Consider the following 17,170-nt stretch of genomic DNA (forward strand, 5'->3'; position numbering starts at 1 on the left):
CAGGGACCAGGTGCAGTGGTGCAGATATCCTCGGATCACGCTGGTTTTTTTTGGTAGTTAAAATCTAATTATGCAAGCAAAATCCTCTCATTAGTGCTGTTTGATGTTATTTAAGCATTGCCCGTCTGGCTGATACCTAGAAACCTTTTTTAGCATTGCAAATAACACATATAGGATGACCTAAAAGCAAATGTATTTCTTTTTTTCTCTTTTTTTTATGTAAGATTTATCTACATCAACTTGAGGAATTTGAGTTCTAATATATTTTTTAAATATGCATATCAGATTTATAATGTTGGCCATTATCAGCCATTAAAATTCTGTCTTTATGAGCAATGCATCCCTGATTTAAATAGTTTTCAATTAATTGATTCAATTAATCAATTAATTGATTACTTTAAATTAAGTTAAATAGTTAGTTGCAGATGCAATTGTGTTACAGTAATTAATTCACAATACGTTGTTTTTTTACTTGTTGCACCGTAAAAGTAGTACATATTAAAATATTTATTTATAATTATAATTATTCATAATTATTTTGTGGTTCTCTAAACAAAGCACTAATACTTATTAGTGTATCCCTCGTTAGGTTTACATGGTTTAGAATGTTTCTGTCAGTTAAAGATTTATGCTGGTGTGTGGGCAGGTGTGTGTGTATGTGTTTGCGTCAGACAGCTGTAGACCTTGGCTCACTGAGGAAGTCCTGGCTGTTTCCTCTTGGCCCAGAATGCACCAGGCCTATAACGTTCCAGAGAGTCCTACAGCAAAGGGCTCAGCTTGAGCGCTCTGCTCAGCATCACTGTGATTTAGTGTTGTGGCTGTATGCTGAGTTTTGCACTTTTTGTGTGTATATAGAGGAAATATTTCATAAAAGGGGTCATATATCATGTATTAAAACATTTTATTTTTTCCCTAAGGCCTAAAAAAATGTTATTTAAGGGCATTGCACCTCAATCAGTCAGAATTATGTTTTTCATGATTTTCCATCCTCCCTGGCACATTCCATGAATGCAGTACAGTTTTGTGTCTGGTGTCTTTATTTCTAAATTAGAGGCACAAATGTCATGTTTAATCTGAGACCTATTAGATATGTCGAGAAATTATTATCTAACATAAAATTAACATAGTATTAAAAGTATCTAATTTCAAATATATATGATAAATGTCAAATGAGGTTTCTGTTTTCTTCCTTTACTGAGTCCGTGGCCCTGTTTACACCTGGTATTTAGATGCATTTTGGTCGATCCGATCATAAGTGAACGACGCTAAATACAGGCATAAATGGGGTCTAAAATGTTTTGAGCTTGTCCCTTTCAACCACTTCGAAAGGTAGTTGAAAAGAAAACGCATTTGACCGAATTGCTTTCGTAGTGTCGATGCTCATGTGGTCGAATGCGTCTGAACAACCACAAAAGACCGCCTATTTTACGCCTGACCTAATGCGTAAACATAATGAGAAGCACACTAGCCAGACAGGATTTAAACTTTGTCAGCTGAAGACCTAAGTTTAGTTTGAAGACAAAAAATGTACCAAGCATGATGTTCTCACACCATTTCTGATTTCCGGGTCTAGGGGTATGATTCTTGCCTGGGTTCAAATCCCGGACGAGCCCCCATAAATGTTACGTCCCTTAGATGTAATTTGATGTCACATTTGATGTTGATACAAAACAGAACGTCTTACGTGGTGGGCAATGTATGTCACGTGACTTTCCTGCTCCCTCCTTCCCAGCCTCACACAACGTGACAACTGAAGAAGACACTAGCAACAGTACACTTTACAACCACAATGCAAAGTACATTTCAATCAAAGATTAAACACACAGTATACAAGGACTCTACAACAGCAATGTACAAAACAGCAAACAAGCAAGAGCAAACGAGCAGCAACAAGGTGAGCAAAAAGCTGGAGGAGATACGGGTATTTGAAGAGGCTGGTGTAATGTGATTGGCAGTGTGAACCGGGGCGTCAACTTCCTTAGTGAAGATTGACAGGCTGTGGATCCAATGATATCTGAGACACTCACAAAACAGGCCCACACATATACAACATGCATTCCTACTGTGCGTAACACGCACTGGTCTTGCCATGGTCTTGCAGCTATCAGAGCAGAAACGAAAGCTGCTGAAATCTGTGTTTTTTTTCGTGGTCTCCGGTCGCATTCATATGTAAATTGTGTGAGCTTATTTCGTTCATTAGATTGAAAGATCTGAAGAGGCCCAAATATCTACCCTAGACCCTCCCCTCAAAGAAATCAGGAGAGAAGTGGTTGAAAGTGCACAAAAGAGACAGATTAAAACACCAGGTGTAAAAGGGAATCATTCTCCCTCGTCTACTTGTGATCCGATCGGCCAAAACGCATCTTAATACCAGGTGTAAACAGGACCTGTGTTTCCTTTTTGTTTCCTTGGTTTATAAAATGTTCTCTTTTGTTGTCATGGCTACTCATTGATTGATTGATTTGTTACACCCAACCCCTTGTTTAGCCCTTCAGTTACTCTGTGTCTACTGTTTATATGGTGCATTCAAGTTATGTCGGGAACGATCGTATGCGAATTGAATGCACATGAACGCCACAACAAAGTCGTAAATACAAGTGGTAAGCCCGGGATTTTCTTTAAGCCCTGATCTTTATGATTTGGGGGCATGTCAGTGCGAAATATGGCAGAATACCACAATACTTACAGGTATTTAGCAGTGCCATTGTCAGGCTTTTTAATTTACATGCACTGGAGTTTTTCCTTCTTTTCCCACCTCACTTACTCGTGTACTTACTCATACTCTCAATTCAGTTCATTAGGCCAACTAGAACTTCTGTCAGTATTGTAGGCTAATTAATCAGCCTGGTTGATGGACATGAACCATATGAGTTACATGTCAAAACATCTCAAGTGCCCCAAAAACACCTCAGACCCCAGAGGGTTAAATCGCTTACGGTGCGTGTCCACTGGCGCAGAGCGAGCGTTTTCAGTTAATTCCTATGGAAGCTCCTATAAGGTTTTTCTGATGGACAAAATCAACAAAAAAAATCTTGTTCAAGAAGCTGTTTTCCTCAGATATACATCCCAATAGGGAAGAAAAGACTATCGCAACTTCCCATTTCATGCTGACTTTAAAGATGATAGATGAGGAAAATCATGTGACGATGATAGGTTTAACTGTCTTTCTCTGTCTCTCTGCTTATTTAATGCTCTCAGAGAGGGATTACACTAGCCTTTGTGAGAAGCAACCAATCGGTCGTCTGTTGTTTCGGCAGTTCTGTGACACTCAGCCCAAATTACGACGGTGCATAGAGTTCCAGGATTCTGTGGTATGAAATCTCTTCACAAACATACACCTTTAACCTCTCTATCTTTGTCTTTTTCTCTCAGACTGCCTTTGACATACATGTACAATCTATCTCTATGTCAAAGATCGAATTGTTCTCTCACCTTCTCTTTAATGGAACGCATATTTTGTGCACCCTTACTGATTGTCATATGTAGTTTTCAGCAAATTAATTTCAGAATTATTTGTGTGTGTTTGTTTAGGCAATATATCAGTTGGCTGCGGATGAGAAGAGGAGAGACGTCGGTTTAAATATTTTAGACACATATTTTAATAATGGGGTAAATATTTATTCAAATTTTGCTTGCACGCACCTGTTCTCACACTCTCCTATGTGCACGTGTTCATTGAAAGAATTGCTGAATTAATGATTGAACTTTAAACTTCTCTTTTTTTTTTAATGACGCACTATCAACCCCTCTTCCTGTTTACTCTCCCTCTTTTTCATTCTGTCTTCCTCATGTAGTCAGCAGCTCATCTACCAGAGATTGCTCAGGATGTTGTTGGGGATTGCAGGCAGAAACTAGAACAGACTCCATGTAAAGAGCTGTTCCAGGAGTGTACCAGGTAAATAACACATTCAAGTAAAAGAAGTTCACTTAGCAGTCATCTACTGCAGGTAACAGATATTTTGCTGTCAAGTAACACCTATACAAAGGGTTACCTATGAAGGGAAAACTCCAAGACATTTTCTGAAGTTTGATTCAATAATACTCTACCATTCAAAAGTTTGGAGTCGGTAAGGACGATATTTTATGTTTTTGAAAGAAGTCTCTTATGCTTACAAAGGCTGGATTTATTTGATCAAAAACTTAAAATTTAAACATAAATGTGTGTCACCAGTGTGTGTACACAACCACCCGATAATGGTAAAAATCCACCCACTCCTTTTTTATATTCCCCATAAATCATAAACAGTTTCTAAAGATGAGTCGTTCGCATTTTGTATACATTGTGACCAGTGTAAATTTTGACAGCCATTTTTGATTTAGTCTTAGTCTTCAGACGAAAATGCGTATTAGTCTTAGTTACATTTTTGTCATTTTTGTCTTTCATAGTTTTAGTCAGCTTGTGACAGAAAACAAACCGACTGAATGACACTCTCATTTAAGCAGAATCAATGAAGATCGCTGAACTCCAGCTTACTTGTTTGTCGGTATTTTCAAATCATCCGCGCTTATTCCACAGTGTATAGAGAGCGTGTGCGCATAGTTGCCAGATTGCAAAGATTTCGTAAAACACCAGGTAAAAAAAAACGTGTTCTTTTAACAGAAAAGCTTTGATTGGGGGATTTAAATTCTTGATATCTGGCAACCGTAAGCATGAAAGCTCGTAATGCTTTGTGTCCTCCTTTATTTGACAAAAACAAAGAGTCATTTTGGTCAAGTTTTTATTTTTTACCACATTTTAGTCTCGTCTTTTTTCGTCAACAATATTACATGTTGATATAGTCACAGTTATCGTTTAATGACTTTGATGTCGACTCGTCATCGTCTCATCTAAGCCATGGAAAAAAAGGTCGTCAACGAACATTTTTCGTCATAGATGTCATCAACGAAATTAACACCGATTGTGACGTCACAATGTAACGGACTCCACCCACGATTGGTGACAGAATCTGACCTGTTAGTTTAGATCCTCCCCTGAGTGAGCTGTACACAGTCTGCCATGTTCTCTTTCAATATCGGTCTGAGACCAGATATTTCAATAATATCTGAGACCTATGTTTATCTCCTCGCTAGAGCAGCAAGTGGAAACACAAGAATGTCACAGCTACGTGATAATCTAAAAATGTTATCTTGGCTGTATCAATGAACACAGAATTTGTTTTTCCATTCCACTGCGCTACTTTTCCATTGTGTTTATATGTAAACGGGCTAGTCGGACGTCATCTCGACACCTTGAGTTTTCCACTGCCTGCGACTCGCGTTTTTAGATGCATTGTATTTGAATGGCGCAAGGTCCGTTTAGCGTGTTTACATAAAAAATAATGATTGAATCTGGAAATAAAGCATAATAACTGAGAAAAAGGAGAAATAGTCCTCAGTGTTATTATCAGTGTCTGTAATTTATATCAGCAGCCATTACTCCAGTCTTCAGTGTCGCATTATCCTTTTTAAAATGCTGATTTTGTGCTCAAGAAACTTTTCTCATTATTATCAGTGTTGAAACAGTTGTGCTACCTATTAATTTTCTGGAAACCGTGATGCATTCTTTCAGAATGTTTTTGATAAAGAGTAAGTTCAACAGCATTTATATGAAATAGCAATTTTTTGTAACATTATAAATGTTTTAATGCATCCTTTTTGAATAAATATACTCATTTACTTTCTGACCCCAAATAGGGTAGTGTTGGTGGTGTATATACCAAATCAGCTAGCTCAAATCAGGCTTGATAAATAGTATTATTTTTTTTTAATACTATTTCAATAATAATTGAGCATTAAGATTTTCCCAGCTATGCTCAGAATGGAATACTAACATACAGCGTACCACCTACTGCACTGTTCACACTACCGATCAAATGTTAAGACATGCTTTGACTTTGTTCTGCTCACGATCTTAAAAACTTGTTACTAAATAACTTTTTGTCTTTTTGTCACACAAAGCTGTTCTGACTTCAGAAGATACAGCACACAATGGTGCTTTCATGGATTTTTTTTTTTAAACACAAAAAGCACCAGTCCACATTCACTTTATTTATATTTAATAGAGTGTCCAAATTATTCTTTAAGAAGACCACCTTTTGTATTTTACGAAAGAAGGAATGTCTTGAGGATAAGCAATTGCCTGACTTTTCATTTTTTTCAACTATTCCTTTAAGTTTATGCAATAGGTTATTTAGTTTATGTAAATGCTGAAGTGGAATCAATAGTTTATCCACCTCACTTTTAGTTGTGGTTTTCACCGGTGTTAATGTGAAGACCTACGGCATTAGAATGAACCGTTCGCTGTAGCCGCGCTGTTTGTCTGAGTAACGTAAACACGTGACTTTAAATCTAAACAGAGTTTTGTGTGTTTGTGTTTAGCCTCAGTCAGTCTTTTAGTTCTGTTTAGTTTAAGCTTCCTTTCTGTTTGAGAGGGGGTGAGGTGGAGTACTTTAACCCTTCCTGTTAAATCTCTATGGGCAATGAGTTTGTTAAAGTATGTGTTGCTGTATTTAAGCATGATAGCGTGTGTGTTACATTAGAGGGTGAGATGGCATGAGATGCATGAAAAATATCCGGCTCATTTCCAATCACACTTGTACACGTCATCATCGAGATGCTACTAACTAAGGTCCCATTAGTTAACATCACTTAATGCATTAACTAACAATGAGCAACACATTTTTTTTACAGTATTTGTTCATCTTTGTTGACGTTAATTAATTAAAATATAATTAAGTATTATATTAAGTGTTTTTCCGTGTTATGTCATGGTAACTAATGTAGTTAATGTTAACAAATGGAACCTTATTGTAAAGTTTAAAGTATTGTAAAGTATCTCAGTTTTCAAAACCCGGCCTCTCAGGACCAAGTTGTTTGGACTGTTTATTTAATTTAACAAGTTCTAGAAGTTCTTGCATGACGTTGCATTTTTTTAGCAAAATAAATATTAGAAATATTTTCAGCTCTATTATTTATTCATTTATTTGAGTAGCTTTACTGTCATTTAACTACTTGAAATAATGAATAGCTTGTAGGAACACAAAAAAGTATTATGGCAGTACTATGGTACAATGATGGTTACAGAGGGTAGATACTGTATAATTACCATATTCATGTACACCATGGCATTTGTACTTATCTACATTTTCTCAAACATCCCTTCTCTTTTTTCAGGATAGTTCGTGAATATTTAAGTGGAGTTCCATTCTCAGCATATCAGGAGACAATGTACTTTTCCCGTTTTCTTCAGTGGAAGTGGTTGGAGAGGTGAGTAACATCTCCATCAGCCTTTGTGATTGGTGGAGCTGTTCAGACTTCCTGTCCAGTCAGGACTAATAATTAACACACACAACTAAACAATCTTGCTCTAACAAAGGGCCATTTGAAATCATTAATACATTTTTTTTTTCATGGATTTTCATATTTTTACAGTAAAATATACAAGTTTCCAAGTTTTAACATGACCTTCATACAACAAAACGAAATGTTTGCTTTAATAAAAATCAGTTGTGATTCCCATAGTTGAAGAAATGTTCTTTTGTTGCATCATGTTCGGTTTCTGAAATTGTTTTGTGCAGTGAATTGACTTGATCTGTATTTCATTTGCAGGCAACCAGTAACCAAAAACACATTTAGACACTACAGGGTATTGGGCAAGGGCGGATTTGGTGAGGTGAGTAATTTCATTCAGTCACTGTCAGATCAGTTTTTAAAGAATTTAACATGACTTAATAAGTCTTTTTTTATTTATTTTTATTATAATAATTATGTGTGCAGTATTTAGGACCTTTTAATTGAGAGACACAGTGGAAGAATTTTACAGTTACAGTTTAAAAAATTACTTTGTTACACAGCATGACTATTTAAAGGTGCACTCAGTTATTTTTCACATAGAAAAAGTTTTACATATGTAGAAATGAATAGCACTTTAGAGAAATAATGTTGAAAGGGCTGAACACTATGGATTTTTCCTAGTGGACAGTGGTTAAAATTGGCCACACCACAACAAAAAATAATAAACAAACACATTAAAATAGTTTTTGTTGTTGTTGCATTTGACTCATGCAACCTATAAATAAGGTTATGACACCAGATTTTAGTGAAATTTCACAATTCTAGATTTAAATTTTATTACTACAGCTAAAACTACCAACTAATATAAATTTCAAATATTATTAAAGGCAAGTAAACATTCAGTAATAAATTAAGAACAAATTATCAAATTATAAGCAATAGCACAAATAAATACAATAGAACAAACATACAAATGAAATAAAGGGTAAGGTTTTTCAGGAAGGTCTAACAGTCGTTTTCAAGTACAGAAATTGAATAAAGTAATCAAATGTAAAACAACACAGCAACGTCCTCACAGTATAATTTAATACTTTATTAAAGTTATATTTTCTTATTAAAGTTAAAGTTATTAAATTTATATTCAGTCAAGAGCAATGAGTGATTTTTTTTCTTTGCCTTTTGTTATTTGATTAACATAAAAAAACTGAAAGCAGCAGGAATATTAGGCTGCTGTCACTTTAAGACCTAATACCCGGATCCAATATAGTGTTACACATGCGTTTTTTTTCTCAACTGTTTACGATCACTCAAGACATATTTACGAGGATACTCACCAGGACGGCTTTTTGACAAAATTTTGTGTATAATTTGTCCAATCAAGCGCAAGAAGACGAGAAAGAGAACTTAATTCTGTTTCGGTTTTTGGCCCAGAATTTTTATTTTGGTGCATCACTAAAAATAATAAGAATGTGTGCAGATTTAAGTGAACTGCAAAAGGTGATTAAAAATAATAAATGTCTTTTTCTGTGCCATTTCGCTCTCTTCATCCTTTCAACCAGGTTTGTGCCTGCCAGGTTCGTGCCACTGGTAAGATGTACGCCTGTAAAAAGCTGGAGAAGAAACGGGTGAAGAAAAGAAAAGGTGAAGCAATGGCATTAAATGAAAAACGCATTTTAGAAAAAGTTAACAGTAGTTTTGTAGTAAGTACTACTTTCTTTTTATTCCTCATTTTTTACTTTTCTCTTAACCTGACGTCTCAGTTGCATGCTGGTCTTGTCTGTATTGTTTGTGCAATAAACGTTTGACTCACTCTCTCTGTGATTCAGTTTCCGTGAGCTTCTCAACAGAGTTTTAGGGAAAATCTGCTTTATTTTCCAGCTTAATGGCAAATCTCAAATTTCATTTGTATTTATCATGGGTAGTTGAGCTAAATCTTGCCCAGTGTAGAAGTTCACAACCAATTGCTCTGAAATGAATCATTTACCTCCTGACTAGCTAAATCACAGAGAGATGGTTTAAAACAGCTATTTGGCTGTGGTCCCAAATATCAGCCATAAAAATTATTTTAATATTTGCTGTGTAAAAAGAAGAATTTAAGCTATTTTATGGCTTACCATTATTATATCATGGTAAACAGATATTCAAACTAAGCATATTTCACAAAGCAGTTCAATTTCTTCATTAAAAATGTCTTAAATAAAGATGTCTACGTTTTGAACCAAACCAGTCCGCTCCAAGATTATTTTAATATTATGACTTTTGATTCAAAATAAAATAGCATTTAAAATTGGAAGACAGTACAAGACCATGTACTAAAGTAGGATTGAATTAACTATTTTTGTTTTTGTATGATTTGTTTTTTTTGTTTTTTTCTCCCATTATTTATATACTATTGTATGATTTGTTTTTTCTCCCATTATTTATATACTATTATAATATTTAATTAATTTTGAAAACATTATTTAACAAAGATTTTATTTTTATTTGTTCAGTTTTCATTATAAAGTCACCATGAAATCAAACTGGAAAATTCTTATTTTTTTATGTAATATTGCAGTTTATTATAAATCATTAATTTACACACATCATTTAAAAAAAGAAAAATCATGTGTCCTCGTAATCCAATTGGATGGACAAAATCACTCAGACATACATCAAAATAGCGAAAGAAAAGACTATCGCAACATCTGTTTAATGCTGACTTTAATGCATTTTAGTAATTTTGTTAAGTACTTCACTCATTTTTAATTGTTTTTTTAATATTTCTATGTAGTTTTAATTTATTTTAGTTTTAGTTTGAACTATTTTCATACTGAAACTTATTTCAGGTTTTTAAATATTTCTATTTTACTTTAATTTAGCTTTATTTTAATTACTGAAAATTATTTTAAATAGTTTTAGTTAACAGTAACAATACTGCCATGGAAAACACAGGGAGATGTTAGGAAAAATATTCTGGCTGATTTTTTTTTCTTTTTTTTTAAATGACTTGATTTGTAAAAATGACCAAAAATGCACTAAAATAGTGGTCCATACAACATGTGTTCTCATGCACATTCAAATATGCAGATTTAATGCCAGTGACATCAAATGTCATTAAACTTGATTGTATATAAACAAAGATTTTCGATTAACAGTGATTCCTGTTTTGGTCTATTCTTTACACAAAGATATTGTATGGCTTCAGAGGACTTATTATATTGTGCACAGGTCTTACAGAGCACTTTTATGATACTTATTTTGGTCATTATGGAAACTTGATAGCCCCAGTCTCCATTCACTTTCACTGGAAAGCGGCCATAACATTCTGCAAAAATTCTTCTTTTTTGTTCCACAGATGAAAATGATTTGAGTTTAGAATGACATAAAGGCAAGTAAATTTGCCTTTTTAGCTGAACCATTCCTTTAAATAACTTGAAGCCTTTTTACATTATCTTTTTGAATTTGGTCACACAGTAAACATTCTAGCACCTCAAAAACGATATTGAAAAGAGAACAGCCAGCCGAACATGTGTACAGACAAAGCACAGTGCCTGCAGTGTAATGTCGGCCTCTGATTCATTCCACTACAGCTGTAGAGCACCTGAGCCTCTGTCCACCCACCCACACACTAACACACAAGCTCACACACACACACACACACACACACACACACACACACACACACGGCCACATACACATACAGGTGAGTTGTGCTTAGTATTGCAGCTAGTGCAAGTGTCTTTTAGGTATGTAAAGTACATCTAAATTTAAAAGAAAGATTGTATATGTGTGTGGATGTGTGTGCAAGAGTGTGCATGCGTGTGTGTGAGTCTTTGTGCGCATTCATGCTACAGGCAGGCACGATTGCTCCTCATGAACTACTTCACAAATGAGAACATCTCTGTTGCCTAGCAATGCTGACCAAACAGCAGCTTTAGAGAGCAGAGTCAAGTGCTCTAAACCCTAAACCCACACACACACTCTCACTCTCTCTCTCTCTCTCTCGCTCTCTCCAGCCCCAGAGTTAATTCAGTATGTATAAACAGACTCATGTTTAAAAGTTGGGGACGACAAGTAAACTCCAAAAGTATAAAGTGACATAATGCCGTGACTAACATGAGCTGTGTGTGATGGGAAACAGCTTTTATTCTATTCACTGTTTCTCTGACTGCGTCACCCTGCTATTAATCGGTACACTTTAAGCAGTAAGACTACCGATTACTATTTATGAATAATATATAGATCAATATTCATGTAGTTATTTTATATAGTGTTTAGAATTTTTTTGGTATATATTTGATCAAAAATACAGTTAAAACAGTCAATATTTTTATTTTATAATATTATGAAAATTATATATAAATGGGGTAAAACTTTACAATAAGGATTAATTTGTCAACATTAGTTAACTACATTAATTAACATGAACTAACGATAAACAATTTTGTATTATGTTGTAACATAATAAATGTCTTAATTTTCACTTCTGGTCAATTTATTGCATAATTTATATATGCATCATATATATATATTCAGTGCTCGAAGTGGGCCGGTACCGGCACTTCTGTATTTTATTATTTAGCGTACCTTCACTTTTTCTTGCGTACCGGCACTTCTCACAGGTTGCCGATACTTTAATATTTATATAGTGTGTGGCAGTACCATTGTACAGTTATGGTAGTGTCATGGTGTTGATATACATGGTACAGTATTTACATGGTAGTCCAAAGTAGTTGGTAAAACCAATGTACAACGGATCCTATGGTATTACCATCTGTAAAAAATTGTAGTGTAATAGACAAAGAGATGTATTTTTGATGTTATTGGAGTTTTTGAGGAGTCATTTATTTATTTCAGATTTAAAATCATTCAGATGTGCTCCCACTGGGGTTATGTTTCATGTAATGATGTAAAGGGTCATTTGATTGTCCTTGTGGTGTTGTTGAGCAGCACGTTTTCACAGTAACATCAGCTTGTTGCTCTTAATTCACAGCCCATTCCCGCATCTGACTACTTTTGAAACCTAACCACCCACAACGTTGGGTGTAACTGCTGAGATATGAGAACCCCTCCTTAAAACAGCGGTTTTCAACTTCTGCAGTGGTTTTCCTCACACGTCACTCACAGATCACAGAGGATGTGCTGGTGTGAAATGATAATTCACTGCAATTGATGTAGCCCTTCTAGACAGGCTTGCTAAGTCAAACATCACCATTATTACTGCAACTTGGGATTTTTCGAAACCCTTAATCCTACATTTTAAACTTAGTTACTAGTCCTGTACCGTGCTATAGAAAATGAATGCTACCTCAAATTGTACGGCTTGTTGAGTAGAGGTGTGCGGTCACTTTTCTATGCAATTAGTTTTGCCTGGAAGACGATAAAACAGGTGTACATTTTTTTCCATAGAATACCGTTCAATTTTTTTTAATAATTACAATTTTTAAAGGTTTCTGAAAAAAGTATTGTATGTTCACCAAGGCTGCATTTATTTGTTCAGTATAAACAGTAATATTGTGAAATATTATTACAATTTTAAATACCGCAACTGCTTTCTATACTAATATATTTTCAAATGTAATTTATTCCTGTGATGCAAAGCTGAATTTTCAGAAATCATCACTCCAGAAATCACTCTAATATGCTGATTATATCACAATATTATTGTTTTTAATGCATTTTGTGATAAATAAAAAAATGAAGCCTTGGTGAGCATAAGACTTCTTTAAAAACAATCTGAAATCACAAATCAAATCACATACTAATGTCCTAATGACTTCACAAAACACCCTAGCAACTGAATAGCAACTTTATATAGGCATACATCTCTTCAGAAAATAAAAAAAAATCTAGTTTTCCTTTGATTCTCTGACCATTGAAATGTCTCTATTAATCTCTATACTAGTATAAAAAAATCCTAAAGATAAAAAGCAATAATCAAGATCCTTTAATGGTTTAAGTGTATACATTAGTATATTTCCTGAGTGTCAATTTATAGTTTATACTGGCATAACCTTGTGGAGTTTTGAAATGTGCAGTATTACAGGTGCCAGTCACCCAGATGATTTATGTGAAAGTGCTTGAAAAACATTCTCATGAACTACATTTGTCTGTTTCACATGCACCTCAAGGTTTCATGTATCCTTTCTTTATGAATAGATAACAATGCACCTATTTTTCTCTCTTTTATTTCCCCTAGGTTTGTTTGGCATATGCATATGAGACTAAGGACGCTCTATGTTTAGTGTTGACTATAATGAATGGCGGTGACTTGAAGTTTCATATCTATAACATGGGAAACTCTGGTTTTGATGAACAGCGTGCCATCTTTTATGCAGCAGAGATCTGCTGTGGCTTAGAGGACCTGCATCGAGAGAGGATCGTCTACAGGTGTGTTTAGTTTTCTCAACGCTCACATTCTAACATATTTACATCCGTTTTTCAAAATTCTGCAGATTTTCCACAATTTTTCCAGCATATACATTGTAAAGTCCACAGATTCTGTCTAGTGATAACTTTTTTGGACTTTTTTCCTTGTGTTTTGCATGATAGATATAGCAAAATTTGAATGGTCAGGCATAGCAATGTCAGGCTGTGAGATTTGAATATATTTAAATAGTGAATATTTAAAACAAAATTCATGTAAGGCTTTACTTTCCGTCAATTTTCGCAGGCATAATTTTCTATGCAAAATATTTAAACAAATTTTTTTATTAAAAGCAGGCAGATTGAGGAGACAGTTCGTATGGAATTATCTGGTCAGTGCTAGAAATAGAGCAGGATTATTATCGGGTCTGTGGTGGAGTAGTGAGTTTGACCTAAACTCGAGGTTCTGTGGGGTGCGGTCTGGATTGATTCCATTCCTAGAGCTTCCGAACAAATGGGTTTTTTGGGGTGCGGACTTAGGCAGTGAACCCGAGGTTACCCCGTGAGTCAGTCCTAGAGCTCCTTTAGGGAAAAATCAGGTCTATTAGAGACGTCCAATAGATGTTTTGGGTGCATCGAAAGAACACCACAGACACAGTACAATCCGCATGGGAAAATCTCACAGTAAAACAAGCAGCTGTACAAAATGTGATACACCGGTGTTTTGCCAGATGAGAAGTTTATTTATGTATAATCTTATTAATCGTTTAATTATTTTTATAACTGTATCCACTGTATGTCCGACTGATTGCACTGTATTCCTCCTTTTGATTCTAAACTGAACTGTTAGGTCTAAACTTAAAGTGATCTGTTAGGTTTATATTTAGTGAGCATAATATAATGCAATGTATTGAGGTCCTGGGCCATTGAGTGATTTATATACCAGTAATAATACTTTCAAATCAATTCTAAATGCAACTGGAAGCCAGTGCAAGGACCTGAGGACTGGTGTGATATGTTCATATTTTCTGGTTCTGCTCAGAATCCTGGCGTCAGCGTTCTGTATGAGCTGCAACTGACTTATGGTCTTTTTGGGACGGCCAGTGAGGAGTCCATTACAATAATCCACCCTGCTGGTGATGAAAGCATGAACAAGTTTTTCTAAGTCTTGTCTGGAAACAAAGCATCTAATTCTTGCAATATTTTTGAGATGATAGTAAGGTCTGACTCCAGAATATATTCCTGACTTGATTTTTAGTTGTTTGACCCCTAGCGTCAAGGTATGCGTTCACCTTGAGAACTTCATCTTTGTTTCCAAACGCAATGACTTCAGTTTTGTCTTTGTTTAACTGAAGAAAGTTTTGCCACATCCAACTGTTGACTTCATCAATGCATTGGCACAGGGAGTCAATGGGGCTGTAGTCGTTAGGCGATAGGGCTAAGTAGATCTGTGTGTCGTCTGCATAGCTTTGGTAAGCAATTTGGTTCTTTCGACTCAGTGGGAGCATGTACAGGTTGAACAGGAGTGGCGCATGTCATTGATGTCCACTCAGACTAATGGTCACCTATACTCACATAATAACCTCTCCCTCCTAAGTATGACCTGAACCATTTTAGGACTATCCCAGAAAGCCCGACCCAGTTTTCCAGCCTGTCAAGAAGTATGCTGTGATACCGTGTCAAATGCAGCACTGAGGTCGAGTAATACCAGAATTGATGTTTTGCCTGTATCACTATTTAACCGAATATCATTTATTATCTTTATGAGCGCTGTCTCTGTGCTGTGGTGCGGTCGGAAACCAGATTGAAAATTTTCAAAGTATCCATTTGAGATTAGGAAGTTGTTCAGCTGATTGAAGACAACTTTTTCAATGATCTTGCCTATGAAAGGAAGATTTGAGATTGGTCTGTAATTGCTCAATACAGTATGTTGCTATCCAGATTGCTCTTTTCAGGAGGGGCTTGACAACTGCAGTTTTAAGGGACTTTGGAAAAGTTCTATAGAGAAGTGAGGAGTTTACCACTTCTAGGAGATCTGCTTCTTAACAGTTTAACACACTTTTGAAAAAGCAGGTGGGGAGTGTGTCAAGGGCGCAGGCTGATGTTTTAAGGTGCTGTACTGTTTCTTCCAAAATTTTAGCATTAATTTCTTCGAAATCAGACATAGTAACTTTTTGTTACTATGTGGTCTGATCTGTCTGACCACAGTGCCACACAAGGATATGCTGATCGCCTTACTGATATTATAAATGTTCTCCGAGAAGTAAGCATTTGCTGTCTGAGTGCATTTCACTGGGAATCTGGCTTGGGGGGTTTGTTAGACTCTCTACAGTAGCAAAAAGAGTGCATGTGTTATTTATGTTTCTGTTTATAATATTTGAGAAGAAAGTCTGTCTAGTTTTGCCTGGTTCCACATTGGAAGCATGAAGGCTGTCTTTATAGATGTTATAATGGACTACAAATTTTGTCTTCCGCCACATGCGCTCTGCTTTTCTGCCTTGTCTTTTCATATTTTGCACTGCTGTTGAGTTTCTCCAAGGTGCTTTTTGTCTGCCACTCTTCTTCCTGACTTTCACAGGAGCAATATCATCAATTACACTCTGTACTTTTGAGTTAAAGGACTCAAGGAGAGAATCAACAGAGTCCGCAGATATGCCTGGTGTTGAAGATATGGCCTTCATAAATAGCACACTAGTGTTCTCATTTAAGCATCTCTTCTTGACAGACACAGATCTAGCTTCAATAGTAGGAGAGATCAATATATCAAAGAAAATACAGAAATGATCAGACAGTGCTATGTCCTTAATAACAATCGATGAAATGTTTAGACATTTAGTAAATCTAGAGTGTGCCCACGATTGTGTGTGGGTCCATGTACATGTTGAGTCAGATCAAAAGTATTTAAAAAAGTTTTGTTTTTTTTCCATATTGGTTTCTGCATTATCTATGTGAATGTTAAAATCTCCAGCAATGGCAAAACAGTCAAACTCTGAGGTAATTGTTGATAACAGTTCTATAAAGTCCTCAGCAAAGGCTGGAGAGTATTTTGGAGGCCTGTAAATAATGATAAGTAAAGTGCGTGGAGCACCTTTTAACACAATGCCCAGATATTCGAAAGACGGGTAATTCCCAAATGATACTTGCTTACATTGATAGACATCTTTAAATAGAGCAGCTACACCCCCACCTCTCCTACCCGCTCTGCAGACACTCATAAAAGTAAAGTTAGGAGGGGCTGTTTCATTGAGGACTGTTGCACTGCAGCTGTCTTCTAGCCAAGTTTCATTTAGAAACATAAAATCTAGGTTGTTTGTGGTTATTAAGTCATTTACTAGAAGTGATTTTGTTTTTAAGTGATCGGATGTTTAAAAGTGCTAACTTGACAGTATTCATTTTTTCCTCCACAGCAATCTTAGTTTGATATGTAACAGGCAGCAGATTAGATAGGTTTGCCGTACGGCTTGAGAATACCTTAGACTTTCTATCATGTAATATAACAGAGAAAGATGCAGGAACACTGGGTTCCCGCTTGTTCTGTAAACATTTGAGA

At 35.6% G+C, this 17,170-nt stretch overlaps 1 protein-coding gene across 2 annotated transcripts in view; it reads left to right on the forward strand.

The window, feature by feature from the left end:
• grk4 (G protein-coupled receptor kinase 4) overlaps positions 1 to 17,170 on the forward strand; it is a 37,844-nt gene that overhangs the window by 10,749 nt on the left and 9,925 nt on the right. For both annotated transcript variants that reach the window (XM_084099635.1, XM_084099634.1), the window contains exons 3-9: positions 3,199 to 3,311; positions 3,532 to 3,609; positions 3,795 to 3,895; positions 7,153 to 7,245; positions 7,588 to 7,651; positions 8,832 to 8,972; positions 13,454 to 13,644. In XM_084099635.1, coding sequence (XP_083955761.1) covers positions 3,199 to 3,311; positions 3,532 to 3,609; positions 3,795 to 3,895; positions 7,153 to 7,245; positions 7,588 to 7,651; positions 8,832 to 8,972; positions 13,454 to 13,644 — 781 coding nt within the window. The remainder of the gene's footprint in view (positions 1 to 3,198; positions 3,312 to 3,531; positions 3,610 to 3,794; positions 3,896 to 7,152; positions 7,246 to 7,587; positions 7,652 to 8,831; positions 8,973 to 13,453; positions 13,645 to 17,170) is intronic.

The sequence above is a fragment of the Abramis brama genome, assembly GCF_963993115.1.
Source record: "Abramis brama genome assembly, chromosome: 2".
In the NCBI taxonomy this organism is placed as follows: domain Eukaryota; kingdom Metazoa; phylum Chordata; class Actinopteri; order Cypriniformes; family Leuciscidae; genus Abramis; species Abramis brama.